This window comes from Alosa sapidissima, chromosome 2 (assembly GCF_018492685.1).
Source record: "Alosa sapidissima isolate fAloSap1 chromosome 2, fAloSap1.pri, whole genome shotgun sequence".
NCBI classification, from domain to species: Eukaryota; Metazoa; Chordata; class Actinopteri; order Clupeiformes; family Clupeidae; genus Alosa; species Alosa sapidissima.
In genome coordinates this window covers 17,396,072-17,421,231 of record NC_055958.1, presented here as the reverse complement: position 1 = coordinate 17,421,231, position 25,160 = coordinate 17,396,072, and the positions used below count along the sequence as shown (strand labels likewise).

The window sequence follows — 25,160 nt, the reverse complement described above, 5'->3', positions numbered from 1 at the left end:
TGGCCCAAAGCTGACTCATGAGTCCTGTGTGTTCCCCCAGCTCTCAGCGCCTCTACTGGGTGGACGCCTTTTTCGACAAGATCGAGCACAGCTCGTTTGACGGGCAGGACCGGCAGTCCCTGGACCGCATCACCCAGATCTCCCATCCCTTTGGACTGACCATATTTGGAGGTCTGTTCTGGTGCTCTCATTGGCTCTGTGACAAGCGAAAGAAAACTGCTGCAAATGTTCTGCAAAAGACACAATCCACTCACTGCTAAGCCTAATAGCTATATTGTTTACAATCCAATGAAGTTGGGATCTTCTGCAGCTCAAGTAGCTTTAGAAGAACTACAGGCCCCCAGAGTGGTTGTTCCTCATAGCTAACGTCTGTCATAGTTTAATTATAACTCGCTAATCCTGTGTGGTGACAACGTCAGCAAACAATGCCCACTATTGATAAATAGCAGGCAATTACGCCTCCTCAAACCGCCAGTTCTGCTAATACCCCTAGTGGTGAGAGATAAAGGGTCTAATGTCAGAGTTAGTGCCCTGCACAGCCCCCACTGCACTCTGACCAATTCCTCTTCCCCCGCTGGCCAGGTTATGCATACTTCACCGACTGGAGGCTGGGTGGGATCGTGCGAGTTCGCAAGACGGACGGGGGAGAGATGGTGGTTATCAGAAGGGGCATCAGTCGCATCATGCACGTCAAAGCTTTCAACTCCAACTCCCAGATTGGTGAGAGACGCTCCCGCAGAATTTGTGTGTGTGTGTGTGGTGTGTGTGTGTATGTGTGTGTGTGTGTGTGGTGGTCAGGTTGTTTGATTTAAATCCCTTTTTTTACCCAAACATTCCTCCAGATTTCAGCACTACATTACTGAGACGGAGCAACATGCGTCCCACATCTAATACGTCCCACATGAATGACATTTCTCTAATTCTTTTTTTTTCTGCCCCCTCTCAGGTGGTAATTTCTGTAACAGACAGACCAACCCTAACGGGGACTGCAGCCATTTCTGTTTCCCGGCCCCGGACTCCCAGCGGGTGTGCGGCTGCCCGTACGGCATGAAGCTGGGGCCCGACCAGCGGACGTGTGTGGACGACCCCACCAACGAGCCGCCCACGCTGCAGTGCGGCGCCAACTCCTTCTCCTGCACCAACGGGAAGTGTGTGCCCCAGAGCTACCACTGCGATGGCGTGGACGACTGCTATGACCAGAGCGACGAGGCCGGCTGCGGGACACACAGTAATACTCTACTGTTTTTTTTTTGGTGAAGTGAACTCAATGGGGAACATGAAATGGATTGCATTGTCATTGTTTTTATTGTTCTCATACTTCAGAGTGAATGAAAATGCTGCTCATAATGGCAGTTTGATCCACATTGTGCAGCCTCAAGTAAACCATCAAGTAAATTAGAATAGTTTACTAAAGGCCTGTAATGAATTCATTTCTGCATATTGTACACTTTTACTGAATGACTGCATGAGTTTGTTGGCCTTGTTGATGGCATTGCAGTGTTTCAGCTCTCTCACATTATTGACCATGTTGCAGACACCACCTGTTCACCCACGGCCTTCACGTGTGCCAACCAACGGTGCATACCCAGGAACTGGCGATGCGATGGGCACAATGATTGCTCCGATGGCAGCGACGAGCGCGCCTGCCCCACCCAGGTCCCGGGCACCTGCCAGGCTGACCAGTTCACCTGTGCCAACCACCGCTGCATCCCCCAAACCTGGCGCTGCGACACAGACAATGACTGCGGAGATGGCTCCGACGAGGCTGACTGCGGTAAGCTAGGCCACAGGGGACAGGAGTGGCCACTAGATGACTAAGCACTAGATTTGGCATGATCAGCCTTTTTTCCAGTCTGTTGCTTTTAGAAGATATTAAGTGAGAAACACAAAAAATGAAGAGAAGAACACAATGAGACAATGAAAGATCAGGCATGTAGATACACGGTTCCCACGGGTCATGGAATTTCTGGAATATCATGGAATTTTGGAAAGTCTATTCCAGACATGGAAAGTCAGGGAATTTTATCATGTTTGGGTCAAAGACATGGAATATCAGGGAATTTTGTTGTAGCAGTTTAAAATTCACTTGTCAAAATACATACAAATATTTCTAGGCAGAACTGGTGTATATCTGGTTATTTGCTTTACTGCTTCCTTGAGTATCCCAACATTGTTTATTTAATGGCCATTTATTCATGTCCCACTCTAAAAAGTAAAATATTCTTGAACACTATATGTTAGTAAACAGTATAGTAAGTCATGGAAATTCAGTTTTTTTGTCAGGGAAAAGTCATGGAATTTTACATTTGACTTAGAGTGGGAACCCTGTAGATGATGACCCCCACCGGACCCCAGTCTCTGTGTCCCATCCAACACTGAATCTGAATGGAGTCTTCATCCACCTGTGTCTCTGTCTCTGTGACCCCCCCAGACTTCCAGGGCACATGCCACCCTGACCAGTTCCAGTGCCCAGACCACCGGTGCATTGCCCCTGCGTACGTGTGCGACGGAGACCGGGACTGTGCGGACGGAGCTGATGAGCAAGGCTGTGGTGAGTCTGCTGTGGTTTCATGGCCTTGTTTGTCTGTCTTGTTTACAAACAGCATGTTTTCCACTGGGACATCCACGGCTGTCATAAACAACACAAATGTACTTAATGCCTTAATGGAATTAACATGATAGAATGATTCTTGGAAGTGGATTGCAAACTGTGTTGTTATTTCAACTCACCAAGCGATTGTTGTGTTGTAGTGTACAATTGTACTGCCTACGAGTTCAAGTGTGCCAATGGGCATCAATGTGTGAACTCCTTCTACCGCTGTGATGGGGTCCATGACTGCAATGACCGATCAGACGAAGCAGGCTGTCGTAAGTACATTGTTTATAGTAGTGTTGTCACCTGTAGGTCAACTGTCCACTGTCAGCTTTCCTTTTGAGAATGTTTACCAGATATGTAATGTATATATATACATGTGATTATACTGTATGTACCTATATACGTATGATAGTACGCATAGTACGTATAATAATAAAGTAGCAGCTACTGTTGTGAAGGTGACAATGAAGATATGACACTTTTTCAGTCTCATAAAAACTCTCCCCTCTCCTGCTCAGCCACGAGGCCCCCTGGCATGTGCCACCATGAGACGGAGTTCCAGTGCCAGTCTGACGGCAGCTGTGTGCCCTCGTCCTGGGAGTGCGACGGCCACGCAGACTGCGCCGACGGCTCGGACGAGCACCACGGCTGCCCGCCGCGCACCTGCACCTCCTCGCAGTTCCGCTGCGACAACGGCAACTGCGTGTTCCGCGGCTGGGTGTGCGACGGTGACAACGACTGCCGCGACATGAGCGACGAGCGCGACTGCCCCACGCCGCCCTTCCGCTGCCCCAGCTGGCAGTGGCAGTGCCCGGGCCACAGCGTCTGCGTCAATCTGAGCCGCGTCTGCGACAACGTGCCCGACTGCCCCAATGGCGCCGACGAGTCGCCCCTCTGCAGTAAGTCTGCCTCTGTCCTCAACCTCTGACACGCAGCAGATGGCCATATATACATCATGTACACAACCTGCACCTTTTGAGATTGTGCAGTCACAGATTCTCTCTGTTCTCTCAGACATAACACTCACACACACACACAATGGCACACACACACACACAGTGGCACACACACACACACACACACAGTGGCACACACACACACACACACACACACACACACACACACACACACACACAGTGGTACACACACACACACAAACAGTGGCACACACACACACACACACAGTGGCTCATACCCAGCCCCTTTCACTCCGCAGGGTTGAATGGTATACACAATCATTTCTGATCACAAAGCTAATTGTTGGTGTTTTCATGGTCCATTTGCCCTTTTGGGACTCTTTGTTTGTTCACTGTATCCAATGAAACATCTTCTGTAAATTTAGCTGATAATGGAACCTTTTGTGTGTTTTCTTTCTCTTCTGGTGATTAGATTGTTAGCTGATATGATTACACATGTGTCACCTGTGTTGTTTGTCTTTTGTTTTTGTGGTTTTACTTATTTGGACTCATTTGTGTCAGTGTTGGGAAAACCCTTTGCATACAAATCATGCATGTGGTTGATCTGGTCTGGATTAACTTTAAAGTGACCTGTGATTTCCCTTTCATGCCTTCCTCAATGCTTTCAGATGAACCTCTACCAGGTAGGCAAACCCGCAATCATTCACCCAGTCCCTTTTGCATGTAGCTCTGATCTATCCCTAAACATCGCCCTGCCACATCCCTACTAACCCCCGACAAACAGGGTAGAAGAGTTCCACGCTGCTGCGCCGAAATCTTCTGGACGTCTGTAGTGTAGAAACCTAGCATGAGCAACGCACTGTATGCTAGCATTTGATTCTGAAAGGAATCTGTGGTGTAGATTTCCAAGCTAATAACCCATTAGAGCTGACGTTAACGTTTTTATTACTAAGTATTAACCTGCCAAAGCCATCTGCCTCGTCTGCGCTTTCAAATGGTCTTCACCATCGTAACATCCAAGTATGAACTCACTGGACAATTCATTCAAAGACTTTGTTTTTATCTAATGTTGTGTAAATAGCATCTAGAGTTAAAGCCAAATTCCCTGAATGAATTCCCCGTTTGCTGCATGTGTGAGTGTCTGCTGTGATGATGGAGTGGAATGTTGACCCTTACCTGGCCTCACCTCTGCCCCCTCACCTGCGTTGCCCTCCAGACCAGGAGAGCTGCACGGACAACAACGCGGGCTGCACCGACGGCTGCATCCAGGGCCCGTTTGGCGCCCAGTGCACCTGCCCTATGGGCTTCCAGCTGACCAACGACTCCAAGACGTGCGAGGACATCGACGAGTGCCAGCCGCGGGGCCTCTGCAGCCAGCACTGCTTCAACGAGAGGGGCTCCTTCAGGTGCCACTGCCAGGACGGCTACACACTGGAGGACGACCAGCGCACCTGCAAAGTCTCAGGTGTGTGTGCTAGTGTGTGTGTGTGTGTGTGTGTGTGTTTACTTCCTAATCTACTTTTGAGGATGTTTTTCCAAACAAAACAAGTATGTTCTCAGTCTGTAGAGCACAATGAGTTGGTGAAAGAAACTCGTGACAATATCATAACTAAATTCCAAAGTAACTGTTTTTGCATACAACAGGAACAGAAAGACAGTAAGTCTACTTTGGATCTATGCCCAATCATGTCCAGTGAAATTTGTGAGATGAATCTGACTGACTCACTGAGCTATGACATGCCCTGTCAGTGGGCGAGAGGGAAATGACCCAGGCGGAGCCAGAGATGGCCCTGCCTGGACGCTGTTTATGGCCGTCTCCCTTTCCTCTGCTGGACCCCCATCTCGGATTACGGCCGATAAGAGAGAAATCACATATGTCAGTCAGACGTCCTCAGATGGGCCTATTAGGATCTAATCCGAAACAAAGGCTTGGTTATGAGCTGTGCTGTCTCAGACATGAGGCCCTTCCCCAATGAGACATCACTCACTGCCATTGGGCGGACAGAGAGCCTCCATTGCGTGATTGGTTTCAAGTATTTTGTAATACCTCTATGATTAGAGAATCTAATGTATCATAAAGATGGATGGTGTTTTTTCCCCCACAGGTTTAAGGGAGACATTCCTGTTGGTTGCCAGTCGAAATCAAATCATATCGGATGACATTTCATCCCAGCCCAATGTTGTCCGTTCCCTGGTGCGTGATGGACGCAACATTGTGGCTGTGGACTTCGACTCGGCCACTGACCGTGTCTACTGGTCGGACACGACGCAAGACAGGATCTGGAGTGCCCACAAGAACGGCAGCGACAGGACTGTTGTGAGTGCCAGTCTGCCAAACCTCCCTAACACAAAACACACACACACACACACAAACACATAAACAGTAAGGTGGGAATGTCATTGGCATTTACAATCAGTGGACCGGGGTGCGATTTTGGAACCCGTTGCTGGATAAAGCAGTCTGCTAAATACTACTCAACTTCAAAACACAAACACACCCACACTACAGCACACTGCGTCATCCTTACACAGGTTATTAATGAACTACTCCTTGGTACCCGACAGATCTTTGACAGTGGCGTGACAGTCACAGAGAGTATTGCAGTAGACTGGGTGGGCAGGAACCTTTATTGGACAGACTATGTGCTGGAGACAGTGGAAGTGGCCAAGCTGGACGGATCGCACAGGACTGTGCTGGTCAGCCAGAACATCACCAACCCCAGAGCCCTAGTGCTGGACCCCAGAAACGGGTAAACACAACAACAATAATATCAACATAAAACATAAAAGCACTAGCATGAATACAAAATGAACATCGCTAAGATGAATATAAAAATGTATATGAATGTTAAAGCAAACTTAGCACAGGACAGGTCAGACTGCAGACAGCTGTTGTTCATATTGTCTCCCTTCACCGCCTCTTAGGTTCCACCTGATGTTCTGGACTGACTGGGGGAGAAACCCACGTATTGAGCGGGCCAGCATGGACGGGAAAATGAGGACCACAATCATAAGCAAGAAACTGTACTGGCCCAATGGACTGACCATTGACTACCCCAACAACCTTCTCTATTTTGCTGATGCCTACTTGGACTTTATTGACTTCTGTGATTACGACGGGAACAATCGGAAGCAAGTGCTAGCTAGTGACCTGGTAAGGAGCTGACTCATACTTATTGTCATTCATATTGATTAAAGGGGAGTCCTTCTTCCGACTTGATGTTTCTCAGGAGTGGAAACAAAATGTCCTACAGTAAGATTGAGTGCAGCTTTAAACATAATGATAAAGAGTGGATAATATGCATTGTAAAGTGTTATAACTGAAATAGCCACTTTTTGGAACCAGCCTAATGGCTTTTCCACCTAGGTTACTTTTCACAAGATTTACTATTTCCTACTGGTCACCATTCGTCAAAAAAAAAAAATCAGAAAGCAAGCCCTCAGTGGTACTGAGAAAATAACATGACATTTTGATATTAGAAGACCAGTTGATCACCACCAGACATGTTGATAAAAAAATTAATGATCAATTTTCATTGTGCCCTGAATGATGCGAGTAAACATGCCCTTTTTGTCTTTTGCCACCCTGTTCTCAATGAAAAGGTACTGCAACATCCCCACGCAATTACCATTTTTGAGGATTTTGTGTATTGGACCGACAGATACGTCAACCGTGTGATCCGCGCCCATAAGTGGCACGGGGAGAACCAGACAGTGATGCTCTACAATCTCCCCCAGCCCATGGGCCTCGTGGCAGTGCACCCGGCCAGGCAGCCCGCAGGTAGGCACCGGCCTGGCACCGGCACCCCCGCTGCGCCGCGACATGCTAATAATGTTACGAAAGAGCAAAGGAGAATGTTGATCCATTTGTTGTTGGAGCAGGATTTCATACTGAGAGACGGTTTTAGGGAGTTCAGTCCACAACACACTTTAGTCCTCCTCACCAGATGCACACTGTCCACCATCCCTAAGTGCACTTGAGTTGTATTTGTTTACAGTTGACGCTAACATTTGTTGGTCAGTCATGTAATTGTACACAGAACTAGACCACACTCTGCCCCGCACCCCATTTGCTGTGGGTGTTTATGTTGGAGCCTCTCATTAGTCCTGAAATACCTCTGAAGGCCTGCTCTTGCTCTCTCACAGGTGATAACCCGTGCCAGGCGAGTCCCTGCACACACATCTGCCTCCTCTCCACCGTGGGCCCCCGCTTCTACTCCTGCGCCTGCCCCTCGGGCTGGACGCTGGCTGCTGACCAGCTCACCTGTGCCAGAGGTAGGCAGCCCGCCAACCGTCCGGCCAATGGCGGCGTTATCTCTCCTCCTCTGATTAAGGAAAGGAAATTAGGCTGGACTCTCTGTGGTGCAGAAGTCGGCGGGGTCTACTGTAACTACTGTGTTGGACTTGGAACATAACGACATATTGTTTGGACTTGGAACATAACGACATATTGTTTTAAAGTAGCATATCATAATACGGTGAATGGGCAAAGCTCATGTCACAGGACAGCTGTGCAGTTGTTCTCGGTGGCATCTAGCTGCCAAGGGATGGATGAGGAGAAGGGAAACACTCCCTCTGGAGAGATTGGCTCAAGCTCAGTTGAAAGAAAACCTGTCAACAGCCCCCTATTTTCAATTCCATCCCTAAAATCTCATTCCAAAAGCAAATGTGATTAGTCCCACTGTACCAGAAGGCCTAGTTGAGATGAGACACGAGAGAGAGAGAGAGAGGGAGACAGTCCTCTTCAGGTCAACAGCACAGCTCAGCTCAGTCTCGGGTTTCAGCCATTTCTCCCTCTCTCAGCAAATGTCAAATGCGTTTTCTCCCAACCGAGTGACTGATTGATTACCCCCGAGGGGAAAATGACTGCAGGTCCAGCCTGATGCTAATCTCTGATGACAAAGCCAATCACCATCTCCAGGCCTCCGGCTCTCTTAAGCCATACCTGAATCTACACGCCCCCCCCCCCCCCGGCTCTCTTAAGCCATACCTGAATCTACACCCCCCCCCCCCCCCCCCCGGCTCTCTTAAGCCATACCTGAATCTACACGCCCCCCCCCCCCCTTTCTCCCTGTCTAAATGCATAGCTCCCTCTCATCCCGTGGTGTGTGATGGTGGCCCATGTGGAGAGGGTAATATCTGCCTTGTCTTGTCTCGTATGTCAACAGTGGAGGATCCCTTCCTGGTGGTCGTCCGTGACAGTATCATCTATGGAATCCCCCTCAACCCTGATGACAAGAGCAACGATGCCATGGTGCCGGTGGCTGGTCTCCATAACGGATACGACGTGGACTTTGACGACTCGGAGGAGATGATCTACTGGGTGGAGCACCCGGTGAGTGGCACCACTACATCTACAGTATATGTCCACTGGTGTCCAGACATCAATACTGATAGAGCTCATGAAATGCACAAACTTAAAGCCTTTACACATTGAGGACATATATTACATCTCACTTTGTGTCAATCCCATGACGTTACTTTGTGCTTACACACCGACTCCAAAACAGTTTGTCAAAAATGTTTTCGGAACAGGTTTGTTCCTTTACGGATTAGCTTTGCTTCCACTTATTGTTCTTTGAACATTTATTTCAATTGAACTTCTGTTTGATGATCAATGACCATTGTGTTATTCTTCTCTGCTTAATTCCTTTGGATTCCTCTTCTGTGGCTTGCTCTTTTGATGCTTCTGTCTACTAATCTACGTCAGTGTGACCTGAGGTCTGCTTATTCAAGTAGTCTGTCAGATCTAATTCAAAACTTCTGTACCACTGAGGAGAAGAGACATTTTCAATCCAAATGAATTTCTCTTTTTGACTCATCTTCATTTTGGTCAGTATGTTAAAATATTCAGCATATCATAGTCCTGGATTGAGGCCTATCTCTCTCTCTGTTCTAGGGGGAGATCCATCGGGTGAAGTCAGATGGCATGAACAGGACAGAGTTTGCCCCTGCGGCCATTTTGGGCTCCCCAGTGGGATTGGCTCTGGACTGGATGACTCAGAACCTCTACTACACAAACCCATCCTCCCAGTCCATAGAGGTGTGCAGAGAACAGTGACACTTTATACGATACATGCTCCACAACTTTGACATGTCATGGTCAAGTTATAAAATCAATGCAATATCATCTCAATAATACAATGTCATGCTGTTGTGTAATATTAGATTTGCAGAGAGCTTGTCATGAATTGTTTTTTTGCATACACTTCCATTTATCCTGTTGAAGATCGGTCAGTTAAAAGTTGGTCAGTAAATAGTTAAAAAAAACAAGGAGAGTGTAACTGCAAGTGTATGTCCTGCTCATGTCGTCTGCTGCCTCTCTCTGGCAGGTCCTGAGGCTGAGAGGGGAAGTGCAGAACAGGAAGACGCTGATCACCAACAACGGCTCTCCCACCGGTGCTGGCACGCCCACTGGCATCGCGGTGGACCCGGCACGCGGGTAAGCCCCGTTCAGCACACCGTGTGCCTGCCTGGCATGGCAGCTGATCCTCCTGCTCGTGGGGCCCTGGCAGGTCTTCTGCCATCTGCCCGGCTCCAGGAGATGACCAACAGGAGAAATACTAGACTAATACACACACACACACACACACACACACACACACAAACACACACATAAAAAGGTTGAGGAAGGAAGCTTCCTGAAACATAACCTAGAATTCATTAAAACGTCTTACTGCTGTCAACTTTACTCTGTTGATAGAGAGATCAAAGTGATGTAATGGTGTTCGTATTTCTGTGTGTCAGTGTTTATCAAGCTATGCTGCCATTTGGCGCCCAGTTCATGGAATATTTCTTTACAACCCATGCCTACTGAAAACAATGAGGGCTCTGATAAGAGGCACTATCACCAAAATGAGAGAAGAATGGTTAGCCAGGTTAACCTCACATCTCCATGTGTGGTTCCTCAGGAGGATGTACTGGACTGACCAGGGCACGGAGAGCGGCATCCCAGCTAAGGTGGCGGCCGCTAACATGGACGGCTCTGACCCCATCAACCTCTTCACGACCAGCCTGGACCACGTGGAGTTCATCACCATTGACATCAAAGAAAACAAGCTCTACTGGGCCGTCACCTCAACTGGAGTGGTAAACTGCTTTATTGCTACAGGCCACATTGTAATGATTGTCAGCATATAAGGAGACCTGTACATTTACAAGTTGAATATCTGGAAAGCTGACTAAATTAATTTTATTTTATGACGTCAGATTGAGCGCGGCGATCCAGATGGGACAAACCGCATCACTATGGTTACTGGGCAGTCGCACCCCTGGGGCGTGGCTGTGCATGAGTCCTTCCTGTACTTCACTGATCGGGATTATGAGGTGATCGAGCGTGTGGACAAGGCCACGGGCGCCAACAGGGTGGTGCTGCGGGACAACGTGTCCGGCCTGAGAGTGCTGAAGGTGCACTACAGAGACAGTGAGTATCGCTGGACGACTCCTCCAATGCTATCAAATGTTCGCCATTAGCTCCCTGTGCTACTCAGAATGGCAGTTGCAACAGCTCAGCACCAGGAATATTTTACAACCCTTGAACAAGTTGTTGTTTTATGCCTCTTGTGTAGCGTGCTACTTAGCAGTCAATACATATAACAATACATGCTATAACAAGTGAATAGGCAGTATGTGGGAACGCATTGTACATATTTGTATCGTGTGGATTAAAATGGGCCATCACATTATTCAGGAGGATGACAGCCTGTGTTGTAGACAAAGAAGCAATGGCTCTGTGTTTGGCCTGTATGGGCTGTGCTGTTTGAATGGAGGCCTTTCTTCATCCTGATTGTGAGATTGAGATAATGGCCGACTCGTGGCGCTCCTTTTTTTCCGGAGGCCTTCCTTGTCAGCTGGATGCCGCCAGGATGATTACCTGAGGGAGATGTATCTGGATCAGCTTACCAATTAGTTCCCCCTGCCATCAAAAGAACACTGGCTGTTGTGTGAGCGGAAAGGAGCCAGTTTCTCTTTGCTCAGAGGAGCAGAGATAAGGCTGAGGGCTTTCTCTCGCTTACTCGCGGGACGAGAGAGAACAACTCTCATTGTGAATCCTCCAGGTCGGATCAGACTGAACCAGGCTGTCATTAGGAGCAGCAGAGCCCTGAGTAATAGCTCTGTAGTCCTCCTGACCCCCTTCCTTGCCTGCTGCTTGTCATCTGTGATATGAGACAGATTGTTATGGGCATAGTCCAAATAGCTGAGGCAAAATATCCTCTGCTTTGGGCGTTTTAATAAAGAATTCCATTTCTAGCTGAGTAGTTAAGCATAGCTGGGAGGTCACTGGTTCGGATTGACCTCACAGCGAATTTAGAACTCCATCTTGGCTGTGACATCCTAGCCAAACTCAAATTGAACGTCACTCTTGTACGCACCTACCTTAGGCTGAAACTCAACCTGAACCTTCCTGTCCATCGGTCATATAGATAGGTATTTCCATATTGTTAGTTCAGGACAGAACTTGCCGGAACTGAGACTAAACTCTCAACCTTTCCTCTCTTCACAGTGTCGGCCGGCACGTCTAACGGCTGCAGTAACAACCAGGCGGTGTGCGAGCAGCTGTGCCTGCCACGGCCGGGCGGCCTCTTCAGCTGCGCCTGCTCCACGGGCTTCCAGCTCAACGCCGACAACCGCACCTGCGCCCCCTACCAGTCCTACGTGGTCCTCTCCATGCTCACCTCCATCAAGGGCTTCAGCCTGGAGGGCTCCGACCACTCGGAGGCCATGGTACCTGTAGCGGGCAGAGGTATGGGAAATCTAATGTCCAGGAAGGTGAAGTTCTCTGAATGGCCCAGAGTCTGTGCTGTAACCTCATTTGTTGGGGCTGCAAAATTTGGGGAAATGTGTAATTGCAACTTTTCTGATAGATATTGCCATTTTATTTGCGATATATTTTTTTGAAATTTTATTCAATATTCCAAATTCGCAAATGTCCAAATTTTCATGCCTAGTGCATGAAGTCTCATTAAAGATTAATTTGCAATTAGCTAATTGCATTGTATAGTTATGAGTTGAAATAGTTTTTTTGATTAAAAATCGATTAATTGTGCAGCCCTAGCATCTGTCTACAGACTGCCATTGATTGTTGATACTTGAAACACTTGATATTTCATGTGACATGTAACGTGCCAGAAAAGTAACCTCTCTAGAGTTGGTTTCAGCCTGTTGTCCCCATGCTCACCTGCTCTCTGGGCCTGCAGGTCGTAATGCTCTGCATGTGGATGTGCATATGCCCTCTGGCTTCCTGTACTGGTGTGACTTCAGCAGCACGGTGCCGTCTCAGAACGCCATTCGCCGCATCAAGCCAGACGGCTCAGGCTTCCGCAGCATTGTCACGTCCGGCATCGGCCGTAATGGCATCAGAGGCATCGCCGTGGACTGGGCTGCAGGTATGGAGGACTTGAGTGGTTTTCTCTGGTAGTGGCTTGCTGTGGTGGGGCCTTAACCCTTGGGTGAAGGCCATAACCAGTCTTTCAACAGCTTAGAACAAAATTCCAATCCTGAAGTATAAATATTTAAGTGGGCAGTGACAGTATTTAGTAATCTGTAAAAAGCTAGCCGTCAACTAAGGAAACACAGGCGTGAAGCTGCTTTGTTCACTTGATACTTGAGGATCGGTAATAGAGACAGGTGGCAGAAAAGCAGATTAGACCCAGGGATGGGGACTGGGAGAGTACAAACTAATATTTGGGTGAAGAAGATTTAATAGAGCAGCTCATTGACCTTGCACAGTGTTATGTCAGGGAGTAGGTGAATGTCTGAAGCGTTGAATGCATCAAGGCATCATCAAAGTGTTTCATATTTCGTGAAGCTCAATGTTGCCTCCCCTCTCTGTACAGGAAACCTGTATTTCACCAACGCCTTCTTCACGGAAACGTACATCGAGGTGGTCCGTCTGAACACCACCTTCCGGCGTGTGCTTCTGAAGACCCAGGTGGACATGCCTCGCCACATTGTCGTGGACCCCAGAAACCGCTACCTGTTCTGGGCCGATTACGGCCAGAGCCCCAAGATTGAGAGGGCCCTGCTGGATGGCACCAACCGCACCGTGCTGGTCTCCTCTGGCATCATCACACCCCGCGGCCTGGCCCTGGACCGGCAGAGTGGCTACGTGTACTGGGTGGACGACTCACTGGACATGATCGCCCGCGTGCGGCCTGAGGGTGGCGAGACGGAGATTGTGCGCTACGGCAGCCGCTACCCGACCCCGTACGGCCTCACCGTCTTCCAGGAGAGCGTCATCTGGGTGGACCGAAACCTCAAGAAGGTCCTACGGGCCAGCAAGCAGCCCGGGCACACCGAGCAGCCCGAGGCTATCCGAGACAACCTGGGCATGCTAAGGGACGTGACGGTGTTCGACCAACGCATGCAGCCCAGCTCACCCCAGGAGCTCAACCACAACCCCTGCCTGGAGGCCAACGGCGGCTGTGCCCACTTCTGCTTCGCCATGCCGGACTCCCAGACCAAGCAGTGCGGCTGCGCCTTCGGTAGCCTGGCGGCGGACGGCATAACCTGCGCGGTGTCGCGCGAGGACTACCTCATCTACACCACCGAGAGCACGGTGCGGAGCCTGCGGCTGGACCCCGAGGATCACGCGCTGCCCTTCCCCGTGGTCAATGTGCCCCGCACCTCTGTGGCCCTGGATTACGACCGTGCTGATGGCAGAATCTACTTCACGCAGAGCTCCGGCGCAGGACACAGCAAGATCAGCTACCTGAGCCTGTCCTCCCCCACCTCCCCAGCCATCGTGGTAGCCTCAGGTAAACCTACCATTAAACTGGGAGCTTTAGAGGCAGTGTGGCGACATCTTTTCTTCCTTCTTACTCGTTGTTACTAGTATCCAGCACCTGTAGAATTGTTATAGATGTGCGTAGTGCGCACACCTCTACACTACAGCCTCAGGTAAACGCATCAGCAACACAAACCACAGTGTCCTTTGTCTAGACAGCTTGTATATAATAAGCAATGCATTGTTCAAAATGCTATTTTACCACTCTATTGCCTGTGGAACTTAATTTGTGATAGGCCTGTTGTTGGTTGGTTTTCATTATTGACACTACCATTAGCATTGTGAGTTCTGCCAGTAGATGCAGGTTATCTCATTTTATTTGAAGTGCTTTCCTCTGTGATAACATAGATCTGGGAGCCCCTGATGGCGTTGCTTATGACTGGATCAATAAGAGGATCTACTACAGTGACTACATCAACCAGACCATCAACTCCATGGCTGTGGATGGCTCCCAGAGGACCATCATCGCACGTGTGCCTCGGCCCAGGGCCATCATGGTGGATCCCTGCAGAGGGTGAGTCACAATTTACAACTGTGAGAGGGTTAGTTCAAATCATGTCCCTACTGATCAGGCACATGATAAGGATAGCCATTTTTCTCCACTCTTTATATACTCTTCAGCCATCTGAGTTGTTCAAGTCATCCACTTTAATCTGCTCCTGATACAGGTACATGTACTGGACAGACTGGGGGACCAATGCCAAGATTGAGCGTGCTACCTTGGGTGGAAACTTCCGGACGGAGCTAGTAAACTCCAGCCTTGTCTGGCCCAATGGACTAACACTGGACTACGAAGAGCAGAGACTCTATTGGGCTGACGCCAGCTTGTAAGACTCACAGATACTTTCAGTCAACATTCAATTACAGAATAGTGTTGATGGCACTGTAGCAACTAATCCATTTGACAAACTCTCTGTGTGTGTGTGTGCGTTCATGTGTGCGCTTATCAGACAGAAGATCGAGCGCTGCTCCCTCACTGGCGCCAACAGAGAGGTGATCGTGAGCACGGCCATCTACCCCTTTGCCATGACCCTCTACGACCAGCACATCTTCTGGACAGACTGGAACACGCGCAGCATCTACCGCGCCAACAAGCACGATGGCGCTGACCAGCGGGTCATGATCCAGAACCTGCCGTCGCGGCCCATGGACCTCCACGTGCTGTCCAACAGCAGGCAGCAGCAGTGCACCAGCCCCTGCCAGCAGTTCAATGGAGGCTGCAGCCACATCTGCACACCAGGTAGGCTGCTGCCATTCATCCCCCAGGAGGAGGTGGCCCTTTTTTTAAACATGTTCACTTTGGAAGAAAGGCCACATTAAAAGCTAGATTATTGTTACTAAAGTAGTTGCTTAAATGTGTAACATGTACTATTGTTTGTATATGTATAAAGGTAATTATAGGTCATTATAAATCCTTTCAAAATGTCAGTTGTAATTTTGCTCTCTGAGTTTGATGTTGGCCACAAGGAGTTGTTTGGTTGAGGGTGCACCACAAACGGCTCTTGTCTCTGACCCGCCAGCATTTTCTGTTTCCAGGGCCACAGGGTGCAGAGTGCCAGTGCCCATCGGAGGGACGTTGGTATCTGGCTGACAACAAACACTGCATCCCGGACAACGGTACCCGGTGCCTGCCAGGGCAGTTTACGTGCATGAATGGGCGCTGCATCAATGCCCAGTGGAAGTGTGACAATGACAACGACTGTGGGGACGGCAGCGACGAGCTGGAGAGAGTCTGTGGTATGAAGCCCACCCTTGCCCTGCACAGCCCGCGCTCTGGGTGTACAGCTAGCCTTTAGCGTAGCACTGCACAACATGTGTCCTGCAGGTGTTAGATACTATTGATTATCAGTACAGTTTGTGTGTGTATTGGTGATCTGTATCATTCTACTCCTAGCCACTGAAGCTCTGTAGGCAGTCATGCTGCATGCAAGCTTTTTAACATTTCAAATGGCCTGGCCAGTCATCGATGTGTAGTCATATTCAGAACATTTCTGTTTAAAGTCAGTCCAAGAGATAATACAGTCCATGTCTCTCCATTTTTAATAGTTGATTAATGAGATGTCGAATTTTCAGATAGTGTTCGCATCTCCTATGTTAATATGTGTCATGAAAATTCTCAAGGATAGTTGGCCAGTAACTAGGATAGGCCCATCTAGTCTATGATTTTTTTGTATACACATTTGAAAGAAATGGCTGTGCCAAACTGCTCCAGTTGTCCAATAGCACTGTTTGAAGTCCACCTCCTTTAATCATTCAAGGAATGTTTTTGCGTTACTCAGTTCACACTCCCCAGATACCCCTTTAGCTTTGCTCTTGTTTCCATTTGGACATTTTATGACACTCTGACTTGCAACAGTGTTGTCTTAGTGTTGTTTAGCAAATTTGATGTTGTGCTGTGTTGTGTTGTGTCATTGCAGCGTCTTGTCGTTCTTTGGTGTTTGATGAGATTTCTGTGTGACTTGTCACTATTGCATGTGTGTAGCTTCTGATGCAGGATTACAGTGTGCTGTCTTCATTCTTCTCTCCTCCTTAACACTTACTGATCACACTCTTGCATTGCGGTCTGTTCTAAACCTTTGCATGTGTTTTGTGTTCCTTTCTCTCCTCCTTCTCATAACAACCAAATCTCCCCTGTTCAGGATCTAAGGCAGATTCGGCTGCTTTTGGTGTGTATGCTTGCACTCTTTGATGCCGTAAGCTTCCTAGCACAACTAGCCTTTCACTATATCACTAACTTCAATTTCACTAACCTCTTGCTCACTGCCATTGTCTCTTGCATGCAGTCCCACAAGTGCTATCATTCATTGCTCTGTCAGGTAACGGTCATGTCCAGCCATCTCTCTTAATAGCTTTCTTCACTTGTGTGTGATGGCTGTAAAGATGACGTGTTGGTTTTATTGTGAATGACAGCCTTCCACACCTGTGATCCGACGGTGTTCACCTGTGGGAACGGCCGCTGTGTGCCGTACCACTACCGCTGTGACCACTACAACGACTGCGGGGACAACAGCGACGAGGACGGCTGCCTGTTCCGGCCCTGCGACGCCAACACAGAGTTCGCCTGCAACAACGGCCGCTGCGTCGCCAAGGAGTACGTCTGCAACGGCATCAACAACTGCTTCGATAATGGCACCTCCGATGAAAAAAACTGTCGTAAGTTAGCCGGATTTGAACTTCTTTTTTGTCAATTCAAGTATTTTTTGCATGGGTTTTTCAGAGTTCCTAGAGAAAAAAATGCGATTGCGATCAATAAAGGCAAATTGAAGGTTTAAAGTGAAAATGAATGAACCTTAAGGTAATGCATCATTGATAGTGAGAGTGTTGAATCATCATTTCCTGCCCCTGTGTTTGCTGCAGCTGAGCGCACCTGCCAGCCTGAACAGACCAAGTGCCAGAGCACCAACATCTGCATCCCGCGCTCCTACCTGTGTGATGGGGACAATGACTGTGGGGATATGAGCGACGAGAGTCCCACACACTGTGGTCAGTCAGCATTTTTGGTTTAATTGGTGGATATGACTAACAATATATTGACCGTTTCAAGAGAGTTCCATTATCAGCATCATAGTTGTTCACACAAGGCTTCCGTTTTAACATTCCATATGTTATCTTAATGAAGCGGAAGTAGATTGGGAACAAAATAGAACGTTCAAGCATTGTTTTTGTTTTTCTTGTTGAAAGTGTCTATATTATAGTCCTTCTATCTGTTGTTGACATGCTTAAGATAATGACAGAGATATAGACACCCATTGTATAAATGCTGTTGATAATGACAGAGATAAAGGCACCTCTCAAAGATAATGTAACACTAAGTCATCCAGCAGTTTTCAGTAGACTGTGGTTAGAGCTTAAAGTGTTACCTGAGATTTCAGCTGTTTTTAGCCACCGCGGAACAATACCAGGCAACATCCGGCTCAAGCTGAGCTGAATGGACCCGAATGTTTCTGTTGTTCCCTTTGTTGGTCGATGGGTATAGGGTGTCCATTCATTGATGTCCGCTTCCTTGCCCCCCCTCTTTGAGCAAGTGGCTCTGGGTCGCCCCCTTTGTTCTCAGCCTGACCTCTGCCCCCCCTGTTTCCCCTCAGCCACGTCCACCTGTGGGCAGAACGAGTTCCGCTGCTCCAGCGGCCGCTGCATCCCAGCGCACTGGTACTGCGACGGGGGCACTGACTGCACAGATGGCTCAGACGAGCCCTCCTCCTGCAGTGAGTACACAGATACAGGTAGACACGCAATAGCCCTCCTCAGCACAGCATGGCCAGAGACACACAGCTCACCATCACCTCACTAGCTGGGTTGGGTTGGGTTGGGTTGGTAAGCTTGTTCATGTTCATGTCATCTTGTTTACTTCATATCACTGTTTTTGGTTGTGATTTACAACACGTTGCCAAGAAATTGCAAGTTCTGTGTCTTTGTCTGTGTCTTTAAACCCCACTTAAACATCCTCCAGATGTACTGGAAAACAAATGAGTGAGAGGGTAGAAATCACAGACCTCAGACAGATTATCTATATGAATATTTTTGATCAGCTTGATCATTGGTTAAAGAAAAGTGAACCATAAACATGATTATTCACATTTATTGACCATTCCTGGCTTTACTTTGCCATTATTCTACTCACTCAAATTACCCTCCAATAGGCATGAATTTAGTTATTGCCATTTCTGTGTAAGATGCAACAGTTTGTTTAATGTCATGTTCTAACAATATTTAGATATCAAATTAACTAATCATCCTTCCATGCCTCGGAGATAGAGGACCTTAAGTTATCTTGATGGTGAATAAGTGTTTTTTAGTCTATCAGTAAGCATTCACTCATCTGCCTGTCGTTAAGGGTTTAGTTAGTGAGCATCACGGCTCAGGAGATGGATGGGTTGAAATGCGCTGTGTGCTTAGCTGGTGTTAGGTGCTGCAGTTGATGCAGTGTTGGGGAGCTGCTTTATCAGTGCTCAGTGCCTGTCTGTGATCGGGTTGCCATCGCCTGCCACATTCCTGCCTGCTGACTCCCAGCACCCTCCCCCGAGCTCCAGCCCCCTCCTCTCCTCTCCACGCTGTTCACAGGAGCCTGGGCCCTCAGCAGCACCGCTTTACACTCAACATTTCAATTTAAAATGAGTTATTGTTATCAATTATCATTATACATTTAATTATAAATTATCATTATTTTAAAAATTGTGATTAACTTTTTATTGATTTTTTTTTTTAAATAAAAATATGGTGGGTAGAAAGGGTGTAAAGGATAGAAAGTTACAAACAAAGTATTTCCATTAGTGATATTAGTCCACACTTCTGGGTAAAGTGGAGCAGTGAGATATCAGATGAAGTCACACAACACAACAAGCACACCAAATGTTTGCACTGTAAGGATGTCAAGAGTCCATCAGGTTGTTTAGGTGAAAAGACCTGTAGAGACCTGGACCTGTAGAGATGGAGGAGAGTTGAATGTAAAGGTGCATTTCCAGGTGTTGGTTTAGCGTCATGACCTGTGCTTCATCGCCCCTCAGCCACTATGCAGAGGACGTGCAACACAGAACAGTTCCGCTGCGACGACGGCCGCTGCATCGCCTCCTCGTGGCTCTGTGACGGAGACAACGACTGCGGCGACATGAGTGACGAGGACCAGAGACACAGCTGCGGTGAGGATTCCTCTCTGTTTGTTTACCTCTCATTCCCTCCATCTGTTCGCATCTCTCCTCTTCTCTCCACCCCCTCCATCTCTCGCTCCCTCTCTCCGTCTTCTCTTCCCTCACTTATCTTATCTCCTCTATCTGCCCTCCCTTCTCCTCTTACCTACTCTCTGTGTCTGTCTCTTAATCTCTCCATCCCTCTCTGCTCTCTCCCTCCTTCCTGTCGTTACCGTGATGGACGAGTCACTGTAACAGGGCTGACTGGTGGATCTCCTGTGTGGCTGTTTGCAGTATGCTGCTGCTGCTGATAGTAGTAGTGGTGGACAGTGGTGGACGGTGGTGGTGGGCTGTAGCATTTAGTGGGCCACATTCCTGATTTGGGCCGCCTCACTCGCCACTTTGTGGGAGACTCAGCCACCCGGCTCAGGCGGGATCAGGGCTCTCCCGTCGCGCCCTGGGCAGCGGGCCGCCCCAACAATAAGGAACCGGCCGCACGCGGCCGACACCGCGGGAGCCTGGCCGCACACAAAGGAGGCTCCCGCCCCGGCGCATTGACACGAAACGCGGAGGAATGCCCATTGTTGGGCTGAGCTCAAGGCTCTCAGTGGGGAATGGATCTGCCAGCTGATTGGCTGGGTTGATTGTTGTGGTGGGCTATTGGATGAGATGGGACTGAGGAGCGTGAAGAGTGAGCTGTAAGATGAACGATTGGAGGAATGATTGTTTTTTTTTTTTCCCTCATTTTAGCCAATCGCTCGTGCTCCGCCACGGAGTTCACCTGCGCTAACAACCGGCCCCCGCAGAGGAAGTGCATCCCGCGCGACTGGGTGTGTGACGGTGACGCGGACTGCGCCGACGCTCTGGACGAGCACCAGAACTGCACCCGCAGGTCTTGCAGCGCCAATGAGTTCTCCTGCAGCAACGGCCTGTGCATTCGCAGCTCCTACAGGTACACACAGCCAGCCAACATCCCTAAAACAACTGTCTCAGTCATCAGATGACTCCAGTAACCTGCCACTCAAACCAACAGCTGTCACCCTTAGCTTCCTGATCTCTTCGCCACTACTGTAGTCCTGTAGACAGCATTAACTCTACACACCATGTTCGTTAGCCTAAGCATTTGTTAGCAAAGCCTATATATAATATATACACTACTAAGTATTTCTGATATGTTGCTGATTGGATCATAAACGGCCACAAAAAAGGAGAGAAATTCTTTTTTCATTATTGTGTTACATGTTCCAAATGTAAAGCACTCTGAGCTGCATTCTGTGTAAGAAAGGTGCTATACAAATAAAGCTTATTATTATTATTATTATTATTATTATTATTATTATTATTACAACTGGCACTTACACAGAGACTAAGTAATGGCTTCAGGGGAGAAAATACTGGGAAACAAACGATCACTAACTTTGTTGGCATGTCGATAAGCAGCGCCGGACAGTCCCCCCTGGTCTGATACTTCATGAGATGGTGAGATGTTTAAGTCTTGGCTACTGTGTGTCGTGTGCTCAGGTGTGACCGGCGGAATGACTGTGGGGATGGCAGTGACGAGCAGGGCTGCACCTACCCGGCCTGCCAGCAGCACCAGTTCACCTGCGAGAACGGACGCTGCGTGTCACGCGACTTCGTCTGCGACGGCGACAATGACTGCGGGGACCAGTCCGACGAGCTGGACAGCCTGTGCCGGACCCCGGCCCCCACCTGCCCGCCTGGCCAGTTCAGGTGTGAAAACGCCCACTGTATTGCCATGGTGAAAGTGTGCGACCACACAGACGACTGCTCGGACAACAGCGACGAGAAGGGCTGTGGTGAGTGTGTGCCTCTCGCATCAGATCTCTTTCACCAAGAACTACAGCTGCACAATGTAGTTACCATGATTAGTTCTGCCTGTTGTAGCTCATTCATTTGTGTGCACGGACCTTCAGATTGCTTCTATTGAAACATCTCACCTTCCTCTCACAGTTGCCATCTAGTTTTATGTCCTTGAATTGACTGCTGAAGAACCTGTGTCTGGATGACTGCCATTTTGACATGATGATGTGGTCTGTGTGTGTGTGTGTGTGTGTGTGTGTGTGTGTGTGTGTGTGTGTGTGTGTGTGTGTGTGTGTGTGTATGTGTGTGTGTGTATGTGTGTGTGTGTGTGTGTGCGTGTGTGTGTGTGTGTGCGTGTGTGTGTGTATGTGCGTGTGTGTGCGTATGTGTGTGTATGTGCGTGTGTGTGCGTATGTGTGTGTGTGTGTGTGTGTGTGTGTGTGTGTGTGTGTGTATGTGTGTGTGTGTGTGTGTGTGTGTGTGTGTGTTTGTCTGCACGTCCTCCTCTCCTCAGGCATTAACGAGTGCACAGACACCAGCATCCACGGCTGCGACCACAACTGCACCGACACGCTCACGGGCTTCCTGTGCACGTGCCGGCCGGGTTACCGCCTCATGTCGGACGGCCGCACGTGCGACGACATCGACGAGTGCGGGGAGACACCGGGAGTGTGCAGCCAGGTGTGCGAGAACACGTTGGGCTCGTACATGTGCAAGTGTGCGCCGGGCTTCCTGCGCGAGCCCGACGGCCACACCTGCCGCCAGAACAGCGGCATCGCGCCCTACCTGCTCTTCAGCAACCGCTACTACCTGCGCAACCTGTCCACTGACGGCCAGGCCTACTCACTGGTGCTGCAGGGCCTGACCAGCGTTGTGGCCCTGGACTTTGACCGCGTGGAGAGCCGCATCTACTGGGTGTGTAGAAGAAAGGCTTTGTGTTAAATGTATACAAACCGTGTCTTTGAGTAACATCAAGACATCCTAATGAATGACACAACGCCCCTCTATTTACACCCCCGATCCTGTTACAGGTGGACGTGAGCAAGCGTGTGGTGGAGCGTATGTTCTATAACGGCACGGTCAGGCAGACGGTGCTGAACGGACTGCCCCATGCCGAGGGTCTGGCTGTGGACTGGGTGGGGAGGAAGCTCTACTGGGTGGACAGCTTCCTGGACTGTCTGAAGGTGTCCGAACTGGATGGGCGTTACGTGAGGAGGCTGGCTGAGCACTGCGTGGACCCCAACAACACCTACTGCTTCGACAACCCGCGCGCCATCGTGTTGCATCCCAAATACGGGTATGAGACAAGACCATTGGGTTCGAGGGTTGGGACCGTGGGGCAGTTGATACCATCCAAAACAAAGGCATTTTGATGCCGAATATACATATGATTTGATGCCTAGCTGCACCGTCAAAGAGTTTTGAATGAAATTCTCTGTTTTCATCTGTGATTAACTCAACACTGGCGAAGTTCAAATGGTCTGCACACATACATACTGTGTGTTGTTTTATCGGACAGGTATGTGTACTGGACAGACTGGGGCGAGAGAGCTTTTATCGGTCGAGTGGGAATGGATGGCAACAACAAGTCCGCCATCATCACCACTAAGCTCGAGTGGCCCAACGGGATCACCATAGACTACACCAACGACCATCTGTACTGGTCAGATGCTCACCTCAACTACATCGAGTGAGAACCTCTTTCCTCCCTTTTCTGTCTCTCATGTGGGAAGATTATGAAGGATAATACACACATGCCATCTGCACACACTATGAAGCTCAACTCAGCAGCATTGTCAGCATTGTAATCCCCCTTATGTTCTGTTTATTGTACCGCATGTTGCATCTCACTCTGTTCCTAATCTCTTAATGTGTTTTTGCTTCAGCCAAATGCATAATCGTGACTGACCTCCTCGAATGCGCTCTGCAGGTACTCGGACCTGGACGGCCACCACCGCCACACGGTGTACGACGGCGTCCTGGCGCACCCGTTCGCTCTGACTGTGTTCGAGGACTACGTCTACTGGACAGACTGGAACACGCGCACCGTGGAGAAGGGCAATAAGTACGACGGCAGCGAGCGGCTCATGCTGGTCAACACCACACACCGGCCCTTCGACATCCACGTCTGCCATCCGTACAGGCAGCCCATCGGTAAGACAGCCCCCCCCCCCCCCCCCATCACCACCACCACACCAACCCCCACCACACCCCCACCACCACACCCCCGTCCACCACAACCTCTTTACTCTCCACACAAGCCCTCTTAACACATCTCCACATCCTCCCCAAGATCCCTATCTCCGTTTTGTCTCCCTCCTCCGTCTTTGCAAACGTTCCAAAGTTCTGCTTTGACACGCGAGACACACAGTCTAGTCCAGTGTCTGTGAGAGGAGAGTGTGTTTGCAGACAGGAGAGGATTAGGGAGCTGTGTTGTGTTGTGTAATTATGAAATATTTGCTATTTCTTCCCCCGATGCTTCCAACATTGCTGGAGTTTCTTTGCCATGAGAGCCCCGGGCTCACTCAGTAGTGCTGACTCATCATGGAGGATTGCCTTTCTCTGCCCTCTCTGTCTTACACTTCAGCTGCTCCTCTTGCTGTTCCTTTGCCAGTACAAACGTGGAACAGTCTCCTTACTCCTCTCCTGTGCTACTCATTTTTTGATCCATTTGTGAGAGACGGTATTTTCTCCCCCCACATGCTGATGTGTGGCACTGTTTTGTCTTGGCCTGCTGCAGTGACCAACCCGTGCGCGGTGAACAACGGTGGCTGCTCCCACCTGTGCCTGCTGCGTGCCGGAGGCCATGGCGGCCACACCTGCGAGTGCCCCGACCACTTCCTGACCGTGCAGCTGGGCGGCGTGTCCCGATGCCTGCCCATGTGCAGCAGCACGCAGTACCGCTGTGCCAACAACGAGCGGTGAGCCACCACACCGCACCGCACCGCACCACACCGCACCGCACCACACCGCACCACACCGCACCACACCGCACCACACCGCACCACACCGCACCACACCGCACCTCTCAGCTCCTGAGTTCCTCTGCGCTGGTAGAGTCATAGGCCCACAGCAGACTCCAGTCTAGTCATTACTCCAAGCTCAGGCGTTGGAAGCTGGCATGCTAGCAGGCAGGCCCGAACTGATGGAGGCTACAGTCTAGTCATTACTCCAAGCTCAGGCGTTGGAAGCTGGCATGCTAGCAGGCAGGCCCGAACTGATGGAGGCTACAGTCTAGCACCAACACAGATGTCAATGTGTGTCAAATTTGTGCAGTTCTCTGTTATGTGACTTCCAGCACACATGCTTCAGATTAGGCCAAGTGTATCTCAAGAAAGTGCTTACCGTAGTGCAGGCTACCATAGCTGTTTATTAAGGTTATTTTATGAAGGTAAAGTTAAAGTTTTACGTTTTTG

The 25,160-nt window shown here is 49.3% G+C and overlaps 1 protein-coding gene across 6 annotated transcripts in view; it reads left to right on the top strand.

The window, feature by feature from the left end:
- Nucleotides 1-25,160, top strand: part of lrp2a (low density lipoprotein receptor-related protein 2a) — a 65,537-nt gene that overhangs the window by 21,860 nt on the left and 18,517 nt on the right. For 4 of the 6 annotated variants that reach the window (XM_042065135.1, XM_042065144.1, XM_042065171.1 and 1 more), the window contains 37 exons: nt 41-171; nt 583-720; nt 947-1,228; nt 1,535-1,774; nt 2,432-2,551; nt 2,752-2,868; nt 3,115-3,495; nt 4,182-4,196; nt 4,730-4,978; nt 5,619-5,830; nt 6,079-6,263; nt 6,439-6,667; nt 7,117-7,294; nt 7,660-7,788; nt 8,682-8,848; nt 9,413-9,556; nt 9,846-9,955; nt 10,425-10,602; nt 10,723-10,936; nt 12,017-12,256; nt 12,711-12,899; nt 13,350-14,270; nt 14,648-14,813; nt 14,968-15,126; nt 15,250-15,539; nt 15,836-16,036; nt 17,210-17,452; nt 17,657-17,782; nt 18,385-18,504; nt 19,804-19,935; nt 20,674-20,875; nt 21,445-21,740; nt 22,259-22,659; nt 22,776-23,041; nt 23,264-23,434; nt 23,675-23,898; nt 24,485-24,665. In XM_042065135.1, coding sequence (XP_041921069.1) covers nt 41-171; nt 583-720; nt 947-1,228; nt 1,535-1,774; nt 2,432-2,551; nt 2,752-2,868; nt 3,115-3,495; nt 4,182-4,196; nt 4,730-4,978; nt 5,619-5,830; nt 6,079-6,263; nt 6,439-6,667; nt 7,117-7,294; nt 7,660-7,788; nt 8,682-8,848; nt 9,413-9,556; nt 9,846-9,955; nt 10,425-10,602; nt 10,723-10,936; nt 12,017-12,256; nt 12,711-12,899; nt 13,350-14,270; nt 14,648-14,813; nt 14,968-15,126; nt 15,250-15,539; nt 15,836-16,036; nt 17,210-17,452; nt 17,657-17,782; nt 18,385-18,504; nt 19,804-19,935; nt 20,674-20,875; nt 21,445-21,740; nt 22,259-22,659; nt 22,776-23,041; nt 23,264-23,434; nt 23,675-23,898; nt 24,485-24,665 — 7,947 coding nt within the window. The remainder of the gene's footprint in view (nt 1-40; nt 172-582; nt 721-946; nt 1,229-1,534; nt 1,775-2,431; nt 2,552-2,751; nt 2,869-3,114; nt 3,496-4,181; nt 4,197-4,729; nt 4,979-5,618; nt 5,831-6,078; nt 6,264-6,438; nt 6,668-7,116; nt 7,295-7,659; nt 7,789-8,681; nt 8,849-9,412; nt 9,557-9,845; nt 9,956-10,424; nt 10,603-10,722; nt 10,937-12,016; nt 12,257-12,710; nt 12,900-13,349; nt 14,271-14,647; nt 14,814-14,967; nt 15,127-15,249; nt 15,540-15,835; nt 16,037-17,209; nt 17,453-17,656; nt 17,783-18,384; nt 18,505-19,803; nt 19,936-20,673; nt 20,876-21,444; nt 21,741-22,258; nt 22,660-22,775; nt 23,042-23,263; nt 23,435-23,674; nt 23,899-24,484; nt 24,666-25,160) is intronic. The other 2 variants (XM_042065179.1, XM_042065151.1) reach the window with 1 other exon arrangement.